General features: G+C 39.2%; 1 protein-coding gene and 1 long non-coding RNA gene across 3 annotated transcripts in view; one reads left to right on the top strand and one right to left on the bottom strand.

The window, feature by feature from the left end:
* RASD2 (RASD family member 2) overlaps positions 1-8568 on the top strand; it is a 21240-nt gene extending 12672 nt beyond the window's left edge. Inside the window, exons 2-3 of the mRNA XM_075182891.1 lie at positions 68-347; positions 5838-8568. Coding sequence (XP_075038992.1) covers positions 77-347; positions 5838-6367 — 801 coding nt within the window. The 5' untranslated portion in view covers positions 68-76 and the 3' untranslated portion in view covers positions 6368-8568. The remainder of the gene's footprint in view (positions 1-67; positions 348-5837) is intronic.
* LOC142099442 (uncharacterized) lies at positions 4125-17067 on the bottom strand. Of its 2 annotated transcripts, none has more exons than XR_012678548.1 (4): positions 16999-17067; positions 8033-8117; positions 6071-6295; positions 4125-5976 (listed from the first exon to the last, which is right to left on the bottom strand). It is a non-coding gene; the product is annotated as an uncharacterized LOC142099442 (long non-coding RNA). The 2 variants fall into 2 exon arrangements; XR_012678547.1 differs by lacking the exon at positions 16999-17067 and adding an exon at positions 12537-12620.

The raw sequence follows: 17067 nt of genomic DNA, 5'->3' as shown, positions 1-17067 counted from the left end.
ATAAATGACTGTACTATCATGCATATATTGCATAATTCTGATCTGTTATTACTTTTCTGTGTCACAGCTGAAAGCCATGATTAAAACGGTTTCTAGTGGAAGCTGCACGCTTAGTGTCCCTGCCAAGAACTCCTACCGTATGGTAGTCCTTGGTGCTTCAAAGGTGGGCAAAAGTTCTATTGTTTCACGATTCTTGAATGGACGATTTGAAGATCAGTATACTCCAACCATTGAGGATTTTCACCGCAAGCTGTATAATATCAGAGGAGATATGTACCAGCTGGACATTTTAGATACATCTGGGAATCATCCCTTTCCAGCTATGAGAAGGCTCTCCATACTGACAGGTAAGAACATGGACTAATAAATGTACCTTACTGTTCTATTCTAAAAATATAAGGTCAACAGACACATATTAATAGTGATAATATTTTATGTTTTATATATTGCACATAAGAAACCTCCCCAGCAATTCACAGCAAACAGAATGTCTCCTAATAGCAAGCAAAATATCATTGGAGAGGTAGCTCAGTAATAGATGTAGATCAGCAGGTTACAGAGCCAAGATAAAGACACAAAACAGGAGCACACTTTTGTGGCCTGCCTCTCCATGTAATTGTCATGGCCCCTCCGCAATCAAGCATTTGGAAATTCCCCCACTGGAAATCTTGCATTTGCCCCTGCAGAACTACAGTATATCTGCCAAATCCATTAAGGCTCTTTTATGTGGATGAAAACATTTACATCATTGTTTGGGAAGAGCTTAACTGAATGTGAGTGTTTCTTGCTGAATATGGATTAGGCACTTAAGGAGTTACTTTCATGCAAAAATGAGTCTTTATATTGCAGGACAAGATTATTTAAATGTTGAACAGGATGCATATCCAGGGGTGTTTCTTATTTGTTTCTCCCCACTAAAGCAATTCATTTTTCATAGACGCAAGAGATTGGGTCTCATCCTATACCTTTAACAAGACACACTTTGCACCCTTCAGTTGCACACCTGTGGAACATTTGTTTAGGCACACTTTGACCAATGTAATAAAAACCTTGAAACATACAAATTTACAAAAGTAATGACAGTCCCAATATCCACCTTATGGTTAAGGTGAATCTTTGACACAAATTATGTTAAACCAAACAGTATTTTAGAAATAAAATGTAAATGAAGGTAAAATGAATAAAGAAGATGGAACGAACTATGGAGTGATGTATATAGCACCGCCGCGGACGCTTCTTTGACAGCGCCACGGCTGCTGTATAGGACAACGCTGCCGAAACGGAGCTGCTGCGCATCCGTGGGCGCATGCGCAGCAGCTCTCTCACAGGGTTTTTTTTTTTGGGTCAGAGGGGGAAACCCCCCCCCCCCCCCCCCCCCCCCGACAATCCTGCATGCGCCCCTGCAAGGACTAGGAAGTGAGTTTGCAATTTCAAATCCACTAGGCAGACAAATAGACTCCGTTGTGCATATAAAGACGAAATGCAAGTCTGCATTTATTTGTGGTTCATAAATAAATCTTATTGTTTGTGTTTTAGACGTTTCATCTGTTTGGCCTCAGAGTGTATGTGGTGTCTATAGTCTTTATTCAGTATATAGTAATTATAATGTCTCTAAAATAAAAAATGCATTACTAAAACAGTTGCTTTAAAAAGACTTTATATGGAATGTTTTTACATCTATTCTGACCAAGTAAAATTAGATGTTGATTGCTGTATTTGTAAGCTATGGGTTGTTTTATACTAAGCAACATAGCTCATAGTTTTTCCTCCCTCTCATACCCCATCCCCTTCTGACCTCTCCATCACTGTCGACAACACCTCTATCTCCCCTGTCCCCCAACTTCGCTGCCTTGGTGTCATCCTCGACTCCTCTCTCTCCTTTGGCCCCCACATCCTCTCTCTTGCTAAATCCTGCCGCTTCCAGCTGCGCAACATCGCTCGCATCCGGCCCTTCCTCTCCCAAGATGCCACCAAATGCCTTATCCACTCTCTGATCATCTCCCGCCTGGACTACTGCAACCTCCTCCTCACTGGCCTTCCCCACTCTCATCTCGATCCCCTTCGATCCGTCCTTAACGCTGCAGCTAGGCTTATTTTCCTCTCTCGCCGCTCCTCTTTTGTCTCCCCCCTCTACCTAGCCCTTCACTGGCTCCCATTCCCCTTCAGAATCCTCTTTAAGCTCCTCACACTCACCTACAAGGCCCTCGCCAACTCCACTGCGCCCTACATCTCCACCCTCCTCTCTATTCATGCTCCATCCCGCCCTCTCCGTTCTGCCTCTGACCGTCGCCTCTCTTCCCCCCTTATAACCTCCTCCCACGCGCGTATCCAAAACTTCGCCCGCGCTGCCCCCCTCCACTGGAACAAGCTCCCTCCCTCCATCAGAACTTCCCCTAATCTGTCCAGCTTCAAACGGACCCTAAAAACCCACCTTTTTCTTAAAGCCTTTCTGTCTCCCACTTAACTTCCTACCTTATCTTCTGCCTCTGTCCCCCTACTCTCCCTCTCTCCCCTGCGTCTCTCTGTCTGTCCACCCCTCCCCTTAGATTGTACGCTCCTCTGAGCAGGGCCATCTCTCCTCCTGTTTCCACCACTTCTAACTCTGCTCTCCAGCTACTTAGCCCTCCTCCTTGAGGGTCCTCCACCCCACGTCCACTCTCGCTCCCTCCTCCCCCCTGGGGGTCTCCCTGTCTTCCGCGCCCTCCTTCTTGGGCCCCGTCGTTTGTGGATCCTCCCTCCCCCTTCCCCGCCCTCTCTAGCTGTGCATTGAGCGTACTGAGTTGCTGTGTTTACTGTACTGTGCTGTCTCCCATTGTATTGTGATTTTGTTGGTCTCTGTACGGCGCTGCGGATGCCTTGTGGCGCCTTATAAATAAATATTAATAATAATAAATAATAATAAAAAGCAACCTTTTACCACTTACTGTTATAATTTGTCCACTGTGTTCTAGTGTAAGTAGAGAACAACAATGTAACTATCATTGATATTAATAAATGTAAATGCTAATATATGAAGTTTCTGTACAATATAATCACTGTTCCCTAAGCTAAGTGTAATTTGAAGGCTTACGTTAAAGGTGAACTTCAATACTTTTTTTGTACTATGAACCATCCCACAAGTTAGCAGAAACATGGGAACCCTTCCAGGTGATCTACGCAGGTCAAAAAACACTCCCCCTCTCCAGAATCTTATGCAGCGTTTTAATCTGGAGAAGTTTGAATATAAATAGTAAACAGTGGAAGATTGTCTCAGCTACCGGCTTATTATTATTATCTTTTATTTATAAAGCGCTGACATATTACACAACGCTATACACTGAGGGGAGTGTGACACAAACAAATCACATATAAAGAAATGAAGGAGCAAGGTAAAGATGGTCCTGCCCAAACGAGCCTACAATCTAAAAGGTGTGGGGAACACTTGATATATAAGGTAGTGAAATAACAATTGTAGGAGCTGGTGAGAAAATTGTGTGTGACTATTGTATTGGTATGCATTAATATGTCAAGATGCAGTGACTGCAGGGGTTGCAAAAGTGTACATATTCTGATGATAAGTAATGGACGGAAAACGACACCCCTAGCTAAATCATTATCATTATTATTGTTTATTTGTAAGGCACCACAAAACTCTGCAGCGCCAGACAGTCAGATTCACAAATTGTACAAAATGCATAAAAACATAACAAGCACTAATAAATCTGATGAGGGAGGTACAGCAGGTGGGACAAAGGATAGAGAGGGCCTTGCTTGTGAGATTTTACAGTCAATGCAATATATGTGCAGGAATTTACCTCGTATTAGAAAATTTTGTGTTGCAGTACAATTTAATTTGGTGCTTGATAACTACATGAGCGTCACTGAATCAGCTCAGCGTGATAAGCTGATTCCCAGCTGTTTTCAAATTCCCACCTTTAGCTTTCATCTTCTTGTGCATCCATGCATCTCACCAAATAATAACAAAAATGTGGATGCCGTATAATTATTCTCTTGCTCCCACTTTCCTCCTCCCCCTCTCTTCCCCAGTTTGAGGTTGCTCTACCCCATGTTTTTCACTTTACTAGTTTTTGTCATTTTCTTTAATATTTTTTTTTGTAACTACAAAACTGATTTATATGCAAATGTTTTGTATCTCAGTGACAAATTTCTTAATAAAAATTTATTGAGTTAAAAATGAAATGTGAATGTCTCTCTCCAGTAGAACACTACCCCAGACATTGTTTCACAGGGCAGTAAAGGATATACGGTGCTTCATGACTGTGAATAGATAAGTATTCACTGAATTGAGCCAGGCAGCAGGAGATTTAAAATTAGCTGTGAAATAGTTTTTTATGTGAAGCTGTTACATACCTCCCAAAAGTGGGACAAAATAAGCCCCACACACCCGTTCCACTCCTAAGTGGACAAAATTGGATAAAACTCCACCCACTTGTATGTTAAGCCCCACCCCTTTTGTTGCCCGCGAATCGGGACAGTTGGGAGGCATGCTGTTACTATTCATAGTTTTAACTAGGATGGATGATAAATTTGCTTCAAGGGGTGGATATTGTGCATTTAAGGGGGCACCATTGGTTTTGTAGGTTGCTGCAGAGCCTCTTTACCCGCTCAAAATGATCAGCTTTTTATATATATTCTCAGATGCCAGAAATGAGGCTGGAGGAAAAATGTAACATTGAAAGGGGAAAATGATAATGTATTTGTGCACATGTAAATACTCTGTGCATCCGCCTATTTCGCCATCAGTAAATGACCATGTGAGTGTGAACAAATCACTATGTCTCATGGTGGTCCAAATGCCAAAACATTAGTTTGGTGTGATTTGATTGTGCAGAAAACTGCAGGTGCAATACCCTTGTGTAGAGCATTGTGTAAAATTACAGTTATTTTATAACATAAATATAATAATAAACCTACAGGCTAGTGTTTCATCATCTCTTTTACAAGTTAAATCAGGCTATGTTATAAAGATCTCTACTGAACAATATGGGATTCAATTGTGGGTTTTATTAATTGTAATAAGTCAGTATTTCTGATATATCTCTATATCCAGGCAAAATCAGGACAAAATTCATACCCATTTTCTAACCAACCATACCTACCTTTTGAGGAAGCCCACCCATTTATTACAAGCAGTTCTCCCCCCTGAAGTCTGGACAGATGGAGGGGTATGCCAAAGTGTCCTGAATAACAAGAAAGGGGTAGAACTGCTCATGCAGACATGCATTTCAATTAAGCTCAAACTTTCAAACACGAGGTTAAGTCTCCTGCATACCCAGCCAATAAAATCCACAGGAAGGGTCCTATTTTTCCTGATATATTTTCCCCTCAGTGGATGCTGGCTCTCTTGTTTCCTGCACTGAATAACTCCCTCCCACCCTGTTAATGTCCTGAATATATTGCATTTGATGTCATCATTATCTTGCTAAACATTTTCTTTCTCTATCAGAGGAGGCACTGTAGGCAGGAGAGCATTGCAGTCAGTTACTAATTCACACTGTGCTACGGCTGATTGGCCACAGGTCACTGCTTCTTTTGAAGCAACAAGACTCTTGGTCCTTTTGTGTGGAGGACCCCTTGACCTGCTTTGTGTGGGCACATCAATGTTAAATCCAGAAGGGGTGTGGTCACTCTGACGCCAGACAGATTTTTTACTGGCTAACCATAAAGGATTATATTCTGGGGTCGGTGGTGTAGTGGCGATCTAACCTTCCACTGTTTGGGTTTGCAATTAGTTGTTAGCTGATTCCATATATTTAATCATTTAAAAAAAAAAAACAATATGTTATTTGCTAGTCATAGATACATAATATTAACAGTGACATCTTTTCGTCTTACAGGTGATGTGTTCATACTTGTCTTCAGCATTGATAGTAGGGACTCATTTGATGAAGTGAAGAGGCTGAGAAAGCAGATCCTGGAAGTAAAGTCATGTGTTAAGAATAAGACAAAAGAAACTGGAGAATTTCCCATGATGATCTGTGGAAACAAAAGTGATTATGGGGAGAATCACCGCAAGGTCCGGGCTGAAGAAGCAGAGCGCCTTGCCTCTGGTGATGAAAATTGTGCTTACTTTGAAATCTCAGCAAAGAAGAATTTAAATGTAGATAAAATGTTCCAAATTCTTTTCAGTATGGCCAAGCTCCCCAATGAAATGAGTCCTGCTCTTCATCGTAAAATCTCTATGCAGTATGGAGATGCATTTCAACAGAAGTCTTTCAGGCTTAGAAGACTGAAAGAAATGGATGCATATGGCATGGTCTCTCCTTCTGCTAGACGTCCTAGTGTCAACAGCGATCTGAAATACATTAAGGCAAAAGTACTTGGAGAAGCACATGGGCGTGACAGAGAGAAGTGCACTATCCAGTGAGGAGTTTTATAGGCATGGGGCATCTCAAAGTGCCTTGGGCTTGAGAGGATCCAGGGGATACAGGATTCAAAGCTCATATTCTGCTCTATTTTGGGAGAACATTTATTAACATCAAATTATGTCTTTTGGAAGGTTTCATATCAAATTACTCGGGCTTGATGGCAGTGACTTTCAGGGTTCAGATCCTTTTGGCGGAATATATTTGTGATTAGAAATATATATACTGATTAATACAAAGAACACAATTATATCAATGTACATTTTCAACCACTCTAAACATAAGCATAGAGATTGCCAAATTGGAGAACTTCAGGAAAAATGGTCCATTGTGGTCTTATTATGCCATCTTTCGTTTAAATAATAATGAATGAATAATGAATATACTGGGTTTAGTGGCCATTTGTGCAACAAATACTGACGATTGTGTTACTTATATTAACATACTGATTAAACTCGGGAATATCTTCCAGTGTAAGATAACTTTCAAATCTTTGTTCCTATGGAAAAATGGTTAATAATGGACAATGTCGGGGAGCAGATTCATTATAGATTGTATTCTTTATTTGGGAAATATTGTTGACTTTTTTTGGATTAGTTGATCTTAAAATGCTTTAACATTTTCCTCTTAACTATTTACGATCAACTGCATCTTGTTAGGTAGTGAATGTGTACACATTTTATACAGTATCGTGTCAGTGTCAATATGATGGGGAAAATAGCAAAATTATTTTGATAAAAGTTTTATATAATTTATGCTTATTGAACTGCGAGCAGTTGCTTACTATTGTTCATTGTACAGTTTATTTCATGAAAACAGTTACGCAGTAAGCCGTTTTAGAGTCATTTGTAGTATATATTTGCTACATAATTGTAGGAGTACGACACAGAAATTCATAGCAGAATCCTTATCAGCAGCCCATCCTATGGTAAGTTATTATTAAGTTTTGTTTAACTTTTAAAATAATTTAACTAGATATTTTAAAACGTTTGCACATATAACAATGGATATGTAATATCCAGATTCAAAAATAGTAAATGATTTTCACATTACACACTTTTATTAAAATCTAAACATACATTGTAGTGTGCTTTGGTGGTAAAAACATTAAGGAATGTGGCATTTATTTGGTCTTCCAGCAATTGTAATAACTAGTAACATAACATTAACAAATTCTAAACTCCACAGTCCAAATTGTGCATTGGCATAGCTAAAGTCTTTTCTGCTCAGGTGAAAAATATGAGCTAAGGACTGTTTCCAGAAACATAAACAAGGTGGGGAGAGACAGATGGAAGAGGCAGAGGGGCGGGATAGTGTTAGACAGAAAATACAGCCAAATACATACATCATTTGAAGATAGGGAATTGGGACATTGAGGGTAGTATGGTCATGTCACATCTGGGTTTGTGCTATGTTCTCTGGGCCTAGCACTATTGCAGCATTAGGCTGCCTTAACCCTGCCCCTGCCATAAAAATACCCTAGTGTTGCTGTGAATGCACCACCACTAATCCCAGTGCTCAGGACGGAAGAATAATCCCCTAGAACTGGAACTACCCCCTAAACTGTGACAGTTGTAAGCTATTCAAATATGTAGACATGACAGGGAAAGACAGACAGAGCAAGGTAAGGCTGACAGAATACAGCAACTAGCGGGATGATTTGTCACTTTGAGCAGAGCAGTGGCAGTCAAACAGTGCCAGCCTCCTCCTGCAATCACTCAATTCACAGGTCAGCAATGGTATGAGTGCGTTCTGTAAATAAAAAATAAATGTGTCAGTAGAACGGCTTCACAGGCTGATCATGATTAAACCACAGGTTGTCTGTGTCCAAACAGTTAACATATTGGTTTTTACTTAGGTCTCTTGGGGACCAGAGCCTGGGCAGAAGCACAACAACTATAACCTTTATTCTTATGCTTACTGGCAATATATACTGAACTGAGTGTAAAGGAAATCCTGTTTTATTTCAAGCAGTGAGGGCTCTGGAAGTTTTGTTAAAGAACATTTAGCTGTAATAGCTCTTGGAAATACAGAATATATACAGTATATACTGCTATTAGATAAAAATGTAAAATTAATATTTTAAATATTAGATTTTAATGACTTTATGCTGCTTCTATTTTAACCCTGATTACCCTTGTACAGATCACTTGTGCATTTAATGTTATATGCTTAATTAAAATGTATTTCTTTTTGAAATATTGATTATGTCTGTTTATAAATTTTGTTCAAACAAAAACAAATCAGTTCAACTGAATTAAATGATTATAGGGATAGACTTTGCATCTCTAAAGCACATACAAATATACTAACTAGCTGCATAATATTTATTATTGAATTCAATAGAATAAAATACAGTATATTCCCTTAATGGCAAATATCAGTTCTTTGTTTAGTATATATGATGCCGCATCCTCTAACATTGCATGTTAATTGCATAAAAATCAGTGCCTCTTTATCTGGTGTCATGGTTTATAACGTATATTAACCTCAATATGCATGTGTTCTATACAAATCTCTTACCTGTTAGCCTCCATAGATAAGCCTGGATGTGTGTTTCCACTTATGTAGATGAAGAAAACAGAAAGTACTGTAGCCCATATGTGTGACAAATTAAAATTCTGTAGAGGCCTGTGTTGGAAATTTTCCACATTAGTCTCATGTATATGCTACATTCTCCCAACTAGTTTGACTAAAGAGGTAGATTGCTGGATCTTGTACCCTTCGGCCCCAAAGATCCCCCATGGTTCACTGCTTGAAGTTTGTATGTAAAAATCTGCATATGGGTGCAATCTTGTTGAATCAGTATCTATTGTGTATTTCCTAACCATTACATATATTGGGATTTATGCTTTTTGCATGCAGTCAAAATCTCTTCACTAAACCATACCAATACAGTTTAATGAACTAGCCACAACTTTATACCTCCTGGGAAAGTATAGCTAAATCATCAACCTTTTGAAATACAAGGGTTTGTGTCAGAATTAGTTTAGCCTTTCAAAATCCTAAGTGAAACACTGACTCTCATCCTCTAATCGTAATACATTTATTTAAAAAAAGTAATTTTATTTGCAAATGGCAGACTGCTACACTCAGGAGCACAGATGTCTGCGTCGTGAGTGGTATCTCTTTGTCATATTTATGTAACATTGGAACATGATGCAGGTGAGTTTGATTTTTTCAGGCTACTATACAACAAAAAAAGGTAAGGATGCTAGCGGTGGCAGTAGCATAGGAAATAAGCACATTTTTTGTACATATCTGTCCCCACCAACCGCAAATAGTAAAAATTAATTTTGGATACCCTTTAAGTGCTAAAGAATCATAAAAATGGGTAGTGATTAGACTATAGTGAAGATAACGTCTACATATTTTGCAACGAGAGCACGCCAATGCCGGTCCAACAATGCAACAGCATTAACGCAAAAAAAAAAAAAAACACCCAGAGAAATATGAAAGCAAGCAAGGGCAGGGGAAGGAGGGTAGACATGATTAAGTACATTTAAGCAAAGAATTATAATATAAAAAACAGAATATACCTGAGTGTTCACATGTACCTCTCTATAATAGAAATCAGTAAAAATAAAATGTCAACAAAAGCAACCCTGAGAACTATTATAGTCAAGAATTAAATAAAAATGAAGGAAAAGGATGAAGGGGATAAAGGAAATAAACACAGCAATACAATAAACATCTGTCTGTGCATGAAAAACTTTTTGAATGTTCTTCTATTCCTACTTAGACAACTTTGTATAGCCAGGATCTTAACATTCAATCTATCTATGGTGTCAAAACTGAAAGAAAAGTTCAAGTGCTGTTTAAATTCAAACACGATATACTGACTGTCCTCACGGTTCTGAAGATTTTAAACATTGAAACATTTCTTCTAACTAGAAACCATGTCAGAGCTGAGGCAATTAGGCTTAAACTGACTAATGTGACACTAAATTAGTTTTAAAATGTACAGATATTGCTTTTTTTTACTAGTCTTGGTATTTTCATAAATGTTGGTTGGAAAATTGTCTCAAAATAAGTGCATCGAGGGAATAATAATATTAATAATAATAATAATGATAGGGAAAAAGGGAATAAAAAAGAAAGTGAGGAAGATAATGACACTAAATTTAAAAAGGTGTTTCTTTGGGTATGAATGGGCTTATGGGGCTGACTACAAACTGCAATTTGACTATCAGCTAACTACTATTTGTCTACAAATCTGCTAGCTGATGGTCCCAGTTTGCAGATATAGCAGCAGTGGCAATGTCCTGCAGAAGGACCCATACATCATCATCATCATATTTATTTATAAAGCACCACTAATTCTGCAGCGCTGTACAGAGAACTCATTCACATCAGTCCCTGCCCCATTGGAGCTTACAGTCTAAATTCCCTAATATAGACAAGCACTCACACACAGACAGACAGAGAGAGAGGGGGATAGACAGGAAAAGACAGACAGACAGAGACTAGGGTCAATTTTGATAGCAGCCAATTAGCCTACCAGTATGTTTTTGGAGTGTGGGAGGAAACCGGAGCACCCAGAGGAAACCCACAAAAAACACAGAGAGAACATACAAACTCCACACAGATAAGGCCATGGTCGGGAATCGAACTCATGACCCCAGTGCTGTGAGGCAGAAGTGCTAACCACTCGGTCACTGTGCTGCCCACAAAGGCTTGGTTGAAAAAAAAATAGAGTTGCTTCTGTGCTAAGCCCTATTTGGATATGAGCCACTACCCTAGGGATCGGTGAATTAATATCACACTCACTTTGTCTCATCCTTCAAGACTATATGAGATTTTATATTTATATGGATAGCTATATGGAAGAACTTGCAGAGTTCATCTGACACAGTAGACCATGTTATGAGACTTGTAGGCACACAATGTTTGTGTGGGTTTTGTATGTATGATGGGTATTTTCTGGAGCTTCTTTTCTGTTCTTCTGAAGTTTACCTTGCTTTTCTATCTGACTTTTTGGTACTAACCTAACTAGAACTTAGCTTTAGTAGAGCTCCTGTTGCCTCACTCTTGTCAAGTGTCTGCCGATCTGACTGTTGCATTTACTTGGATTACAATTTGTCTAACCCCACATTTTCCAGCATAAACTGCTTTTCATGGCTTTCTTTGGAGCTGTGACATGTAAGAATCTGTGAGTGAAGCCTGTGGATTTTTATGGATTTAATATATATGTCTATCATAATACATCAGAGCTGAGAGATGATGCTTGTCAATTATGAACATAGACCTTGTTTGGTATGGCTCCTTTAAAAATGTTGAACAACTACATTAGAGATCTTGACAGATAGGACAGCATTAAGGCTGAAAAAATCTCATGGATAAGATGGTAATATTAGTATAGATATAGCTTACAGGATAGAAAGGTGGCAATATTTGACTGGTTATCCAGATTCTTATATTATGAAAATCATGATATCTTAATGTACAGTAAAACCGTATTAATATCTTTTATGTAGAATATACATAAATATATGTAAATATATTGACTGTGATACAAGGACACCCACTTGTGGGAAATATAGAGATGGCCCTGTTTACAAGAGATAAACAATCTAATATGGAACAGTTATTACAAGTGTATATTTAAACATTAGATCAGCTACATGTTTTAGTAAGGGTTTAAAACTGGCAAATACTGAGAAGTATTGAATGAAACTGCCAAACAGCTAGGTTCTGCCTAATGATAGAGATAAGTTCTCACCTGACATAGGAGGATATACAACACCACCCTTTCGTACATCTCAAATCGTATCTCAAAATCCTCTCCCTCTTGTCCTTTTCCACTTTCTCCTCACCTATGGTAACCACCTGTTACTCCTGCCTACAAGATTTTTCACAGCCACTTCCCATTTATACAATACCCTACCATGTCTGATCAGACTCTCCCACAGGCTTCAAATCTTTAAACGCTCTCTGAAAACCCATATCTTTATTAGAGCTTACCCTACTCCCACCTATACTACCCAAACAAATTCACCCTCACAGCCAGTGTCGGACTGGGTCATTAAGAGCCCACAGGGGTAATGCAATGGTAGGGGCCCACCAGAGGGGGTGTGGCCAGCCACCATAGAGGCGAGACCAGACACTAGAGGGGGAGTGGGGAGCCTACTAGAATCAGAACAGTTGGCAAGCTGTCCTGCTCTCTCCTACCTGTTCTTGCACTGTTCACTACCTGCTGCTGCTGATGTCTTAAGCTCAGTTGCTGCCTGGACCCTGTCTGTTTCCTGGAATGTTGGGGTCCTGTTTTGAAACAGGGATATGTACATTAAATATGTAGAGCCTAGCAATGAAAGAACATTCTAGTCCCCTTCCCCAACCAGTCACAATGTTAAATCGACAGAAGTGTAGACTGCCTGCTCAAAGAAGTGTGACATATCTCCTGGCAGGCAGAACAGAAGTCCTGACTTTCAGGACAGCGGGACAGTGCCCTAAAAGCACTACATATGTAGTAGAAAGGTATGTAGATGTTACAATGAAACAGACAAATATGAAAAAATAATGTTTCAAAGAAAGACAAAAATTAAAAAAACACATAAAACACATATACCAGCAGAGGGGCACCTTGTCTCAGAATAGTTAAAATTAACCTCTGAATCCACATACTATTACTACCCTTAGTGAGAATATATACTGCCACCCACAACCTTGGCTCCATGGGAATTACCTTTGTTGTAGATCAGGGGTTGGCTAAAATCAAGTCAAGCCCAGTTGTGCCACTTGTGCATTTAGATAGATTTTATATTATATATATATATATATATATATATTATTAATAATAATGGAACCAACAAATAAACGGTCATATTATGCCACACAGTAATTCCCCAGTTCAATTTATGCTACATTGTTCAATTTCTGCTGCAAATCATATTATGCCACACAATAATGTCTCCAAATCATATTATGCCACAAATTAAGCCCCCAAACAATTTTATGCCACAGAGTAGTGCCCCCAAACAATATTATGCCACAGAGTAGTGCCCCACACAGTATTATGCCACAGAGTACTGCCCCCAATTCATGTTATGCCAAGAACAGACTACCCCCAGGTAAAAAAGGGAACATTGTCAAGTTTGAAAAAAAAGCAAAATTTTTTTTTACAATAAAATAAAGTAAATATGACTTCATCTCCTCTCTGTGGTCAGCTGGGCAGGGTCCTCGCAGCTCCTTTATGCTGCCAGCATCGCAACGTCATGACGTGTGCGACTCTTAAAGGTGACTTGCGCTTTGCAAATTTTGGACTTGGGTGGGCCCCACCTACATATAAAAGGACAGGGGCAGATCGGGAACTTATAGTGGCCCTGAAAAAAGCCTGAAAGTGGCATCATATAGAAGGGCCAAATAAATGTTAGGTGGGGCCCAGTATGTGTGTGCACCTACTGCATGTATCTGAGCATGTGTGTCCGTTTCTTGTTGCTTTCCTGACCTGTGGCTGCTGGTGTCTTTCGCTTAGTTGCTGTTTGTCTGGATCCTGCATTGTTGGGAGTCCTATCTGGAAAAAAAATGGGTACATGACATTTAGAAAACTCCAACCAGCCTCAGCGTTAAATCAATAGCACACACGTTTAATAATTAGGCTTCCCTCCAGCCCCAACGTTAAAATAATAGTATTCACTTTTGAGAAATAGAGCTATTTCCCTCCAACCAGCCGCGACATTAAATTAATAGTATCCGCATTTAATAAATAAACATATTTCCCTACCTCTAAACAGGCCTAGCAATAAATAGCATTTAAGTTTAATAAATATAACCATTTCCCACAACCATCCCTGGCATTAAATAATTCACATTCACATTTAAAAAATAGCCCTCCTGCCCAAACTTAACCCCATATTCAAATATTAGCCCCAAACCACTGCAGCATTAAAGGTCCTGCCACCTCATCTTAAATTAATAGGCCCACTATTAAATTAAATTGGCCCACCATCACCCCACAAATAAAATTGCACACATTTTCCACCACCTACCTCATGTCCACATTATATTACCACAAGCCCCCCTGCCTTCATCCCCAATTCACTTATAACAAGTCCCCTTGCCCTCACCCCCATACACACACATTAATACATTTATCATACACACACTAATACATTTATCATACACACTGACACACATTCTCTCTCATACATACAGACACACAAGCTTACCTTTCCTGCTTTGCTTCCTCCATGGCAGTGTGGGTAGTGGGCGTGTCTGCTCTGATTGGCTGAGTGACTGTGTCAGCCAATCAGAGCATAGCCGAGGGGGTGATGTGAGAAAGTGCGGAGTTCCTGCCTGACAGGAAGCTCCTCTGCTTTACCAGCAGCACAGGCTGCTACTATACTTACCTCTCCGTGGGGGCCTTGTTGATCGCATTCTGGCCTTGCCCCCTAGCAAAAGGGGGTGGGGCCATCGGACAGTGGGGCCTACCAGGTATTTCCCAGGGACACCGCCAGTCTGACACTGCTCACAACTGTCCCGATCTCCACTCTGAGAGATTGAGACGGTTGACAATTGTTCCTCTTGCTTCAGCTGTGTCCTCTAGCAATTAGACTGTAAGCTCTCTCTCGAGAAGGGCCTTCCCTACCCATTGTTTTCATGTCTGTGTTACAGGTTTCAGATTAACATCTAAAAGGTCCAGTAAATGTAATAAAAAGAGAGAGAGCACATACATATATGATATCTAAGTTGTTCTGAACCAGAAGGATGTGTCTAATACCCCATTCATACTGCACCAAAAACCCGGGTTTTTGCAGAGGCACGCTGAAAAACCCGGGTCTTGGTGCAGTATGAATAGTCCAACCACAAAATTCCGGGTCTAAAATCCCGGGACTTAGACCCGGGATTTTGCGAGGGGTAATTCCCGTGTTGGACCCCGCTAGCCTGCAGTATGAATGGTGCAACTCGTGTAATTCCCGGGTCTCACCATTCATACTGTAAAAAAAAAATTGTGAAGTAAAAAAAAAGTAAAAAAAAAAGATTTTAATTAATAAAAAATACATAAGAAATGTTTACTTAACTTATTTTCAGCCAGCGGTGTCTCCGGTGCGTTGCCGGCTGTCAGGGGGACGTAATTTCTAATGGACTAGAAATGACGTCATTTTAGTACCCAGAGGTCCCCCTGACGGAGACACCGCTGGCTGAAAATAAGTTAAGTACACATTTGTTTTGTATTTTTTAGTAATTAAAATCTTTTTTTTCATTTTTTTTTTTCTAAAACCCGGGTCGGGCAGGTGCAGTATGAACCCGCCCGACCCAGGATTCTTGTTATCTTTACTACCCTGTGCCCCGGCAATATCCCGGGTTAACAACCCGGGATATTGCCGGGGCGGCAGTATGAAAGTGGTATTAGACATTCTTCTTCTCCTCCAGCACCCTTTAGCTAACACTCAACAAACAACAATTAATATTTTTAATTCTGCATTCACAAGAACAAGTGTGATATAATAAAAAATATAAGTAAGGGGTGGCTTATTACTAAAGCATTTTACATGATTTAGCTTGCTATTTTCTAGCTTCTACACTTCCCCCTCTTATTTTAGATGTCTTCAGACATTGCTACTACTCTCTCTATAGTACTCTATTAAAGCTTCAGTGTTCCAGGACAAGTTCATTAACAAATTCATACTGGTCTTGGTAAGACAAAACACATATCGCTAAAGCATTAATATCTCATCACTCCTTCTGGAATAGCATGAGGCTGGTACTGTAACATTGTGTCCATGTTCTGTACGTGGGTTGCACAAGACTTTAATAAAGATTTCTTTATATCTTACTTTGTTAGGTTGTCACTTCTCATTTCCTGAGGATGGGACAGCATCCAAGAAGTTTGAACTAGCACACTATTAGTTTCCATATTGCATGCACCTACATCAGATACTACAGCTAGTGAGGTCTCAATTTTTGATGGGCAATGTAAGTCTCTAATAGTACATAGAAAAATAAATGATTGCAACGTTTCGATGCATACTCAGAACACTGAAGAAATTATTAAAATGTCAATCTTTAGTATATAAATAAGTCAAATTATTTCAATTTGTATGTAGGTAAAAAAAGAAAAAGGTGGGTGATTTAATATCTGCACTGGTTTCAGAAGTAACCATCCAATCTGGGGTAATGAATTTTAAAGATGGTAGGTATGGCTTAATCCCTTATAATAAGTTATTTTGATATGTTTTGGGAGTGCCCATACTGGTCTTATAATGATCCAAAGGGGTCCTACACTTATTGTATGTTCTTTGATATTAATGTTGCTATTTAGAGGTTATCTCTCATGTCAGTAAGTACAGTAGGTTTAGAATATACACTATTATAGTGACTTAGAAATAACAAGGAAGACAATTCAAACATCTGCCTAATTGCTATGTCTGATATATGGCCTCTGTGATATATATATATATTAGATTGCTGCATGAATAATATATTTATATTTAATATGTTGTCCTCTGGGTATATATTTAGTACAGCTGTAAGTATTTCCATGGGTAAACAGTGTCTTGCATCCCTATAAAACAATAACAAAATGTTATTTCCACAAGTTGTTTGGTATAATTTTGTATTATGGCATGTAATATTTTATATTATAAATAGATCTATTATTATGGTTTAATAATAGAACGAAAAGTGCACTTACTATTAGACTTATTGTTCATCCGTCCCGTAAATTATAAATATGGGACTCTGGAATGCTGTCTATTTCTCT

The sequence above is a fragment of the Mixophyes fleayi genome, chromosome 8, assembly GCF_038048845.1.
Source record: "Mixophyes fleayi isolate aMixFle1 chromosome 8, aMixFle1.hap1, whole genome shotgun sequence".
Taxonomy (NCBI): domain Eukaryota; kingdom Metazoa; phylum Chordata; class Amphibia; order Anura; family Limnodynastidae; genus Mixophyes; species Mixophyes fleayi.
This window is presented reverse-complemented; position numbering and strand designations above follow the sequence as displayed.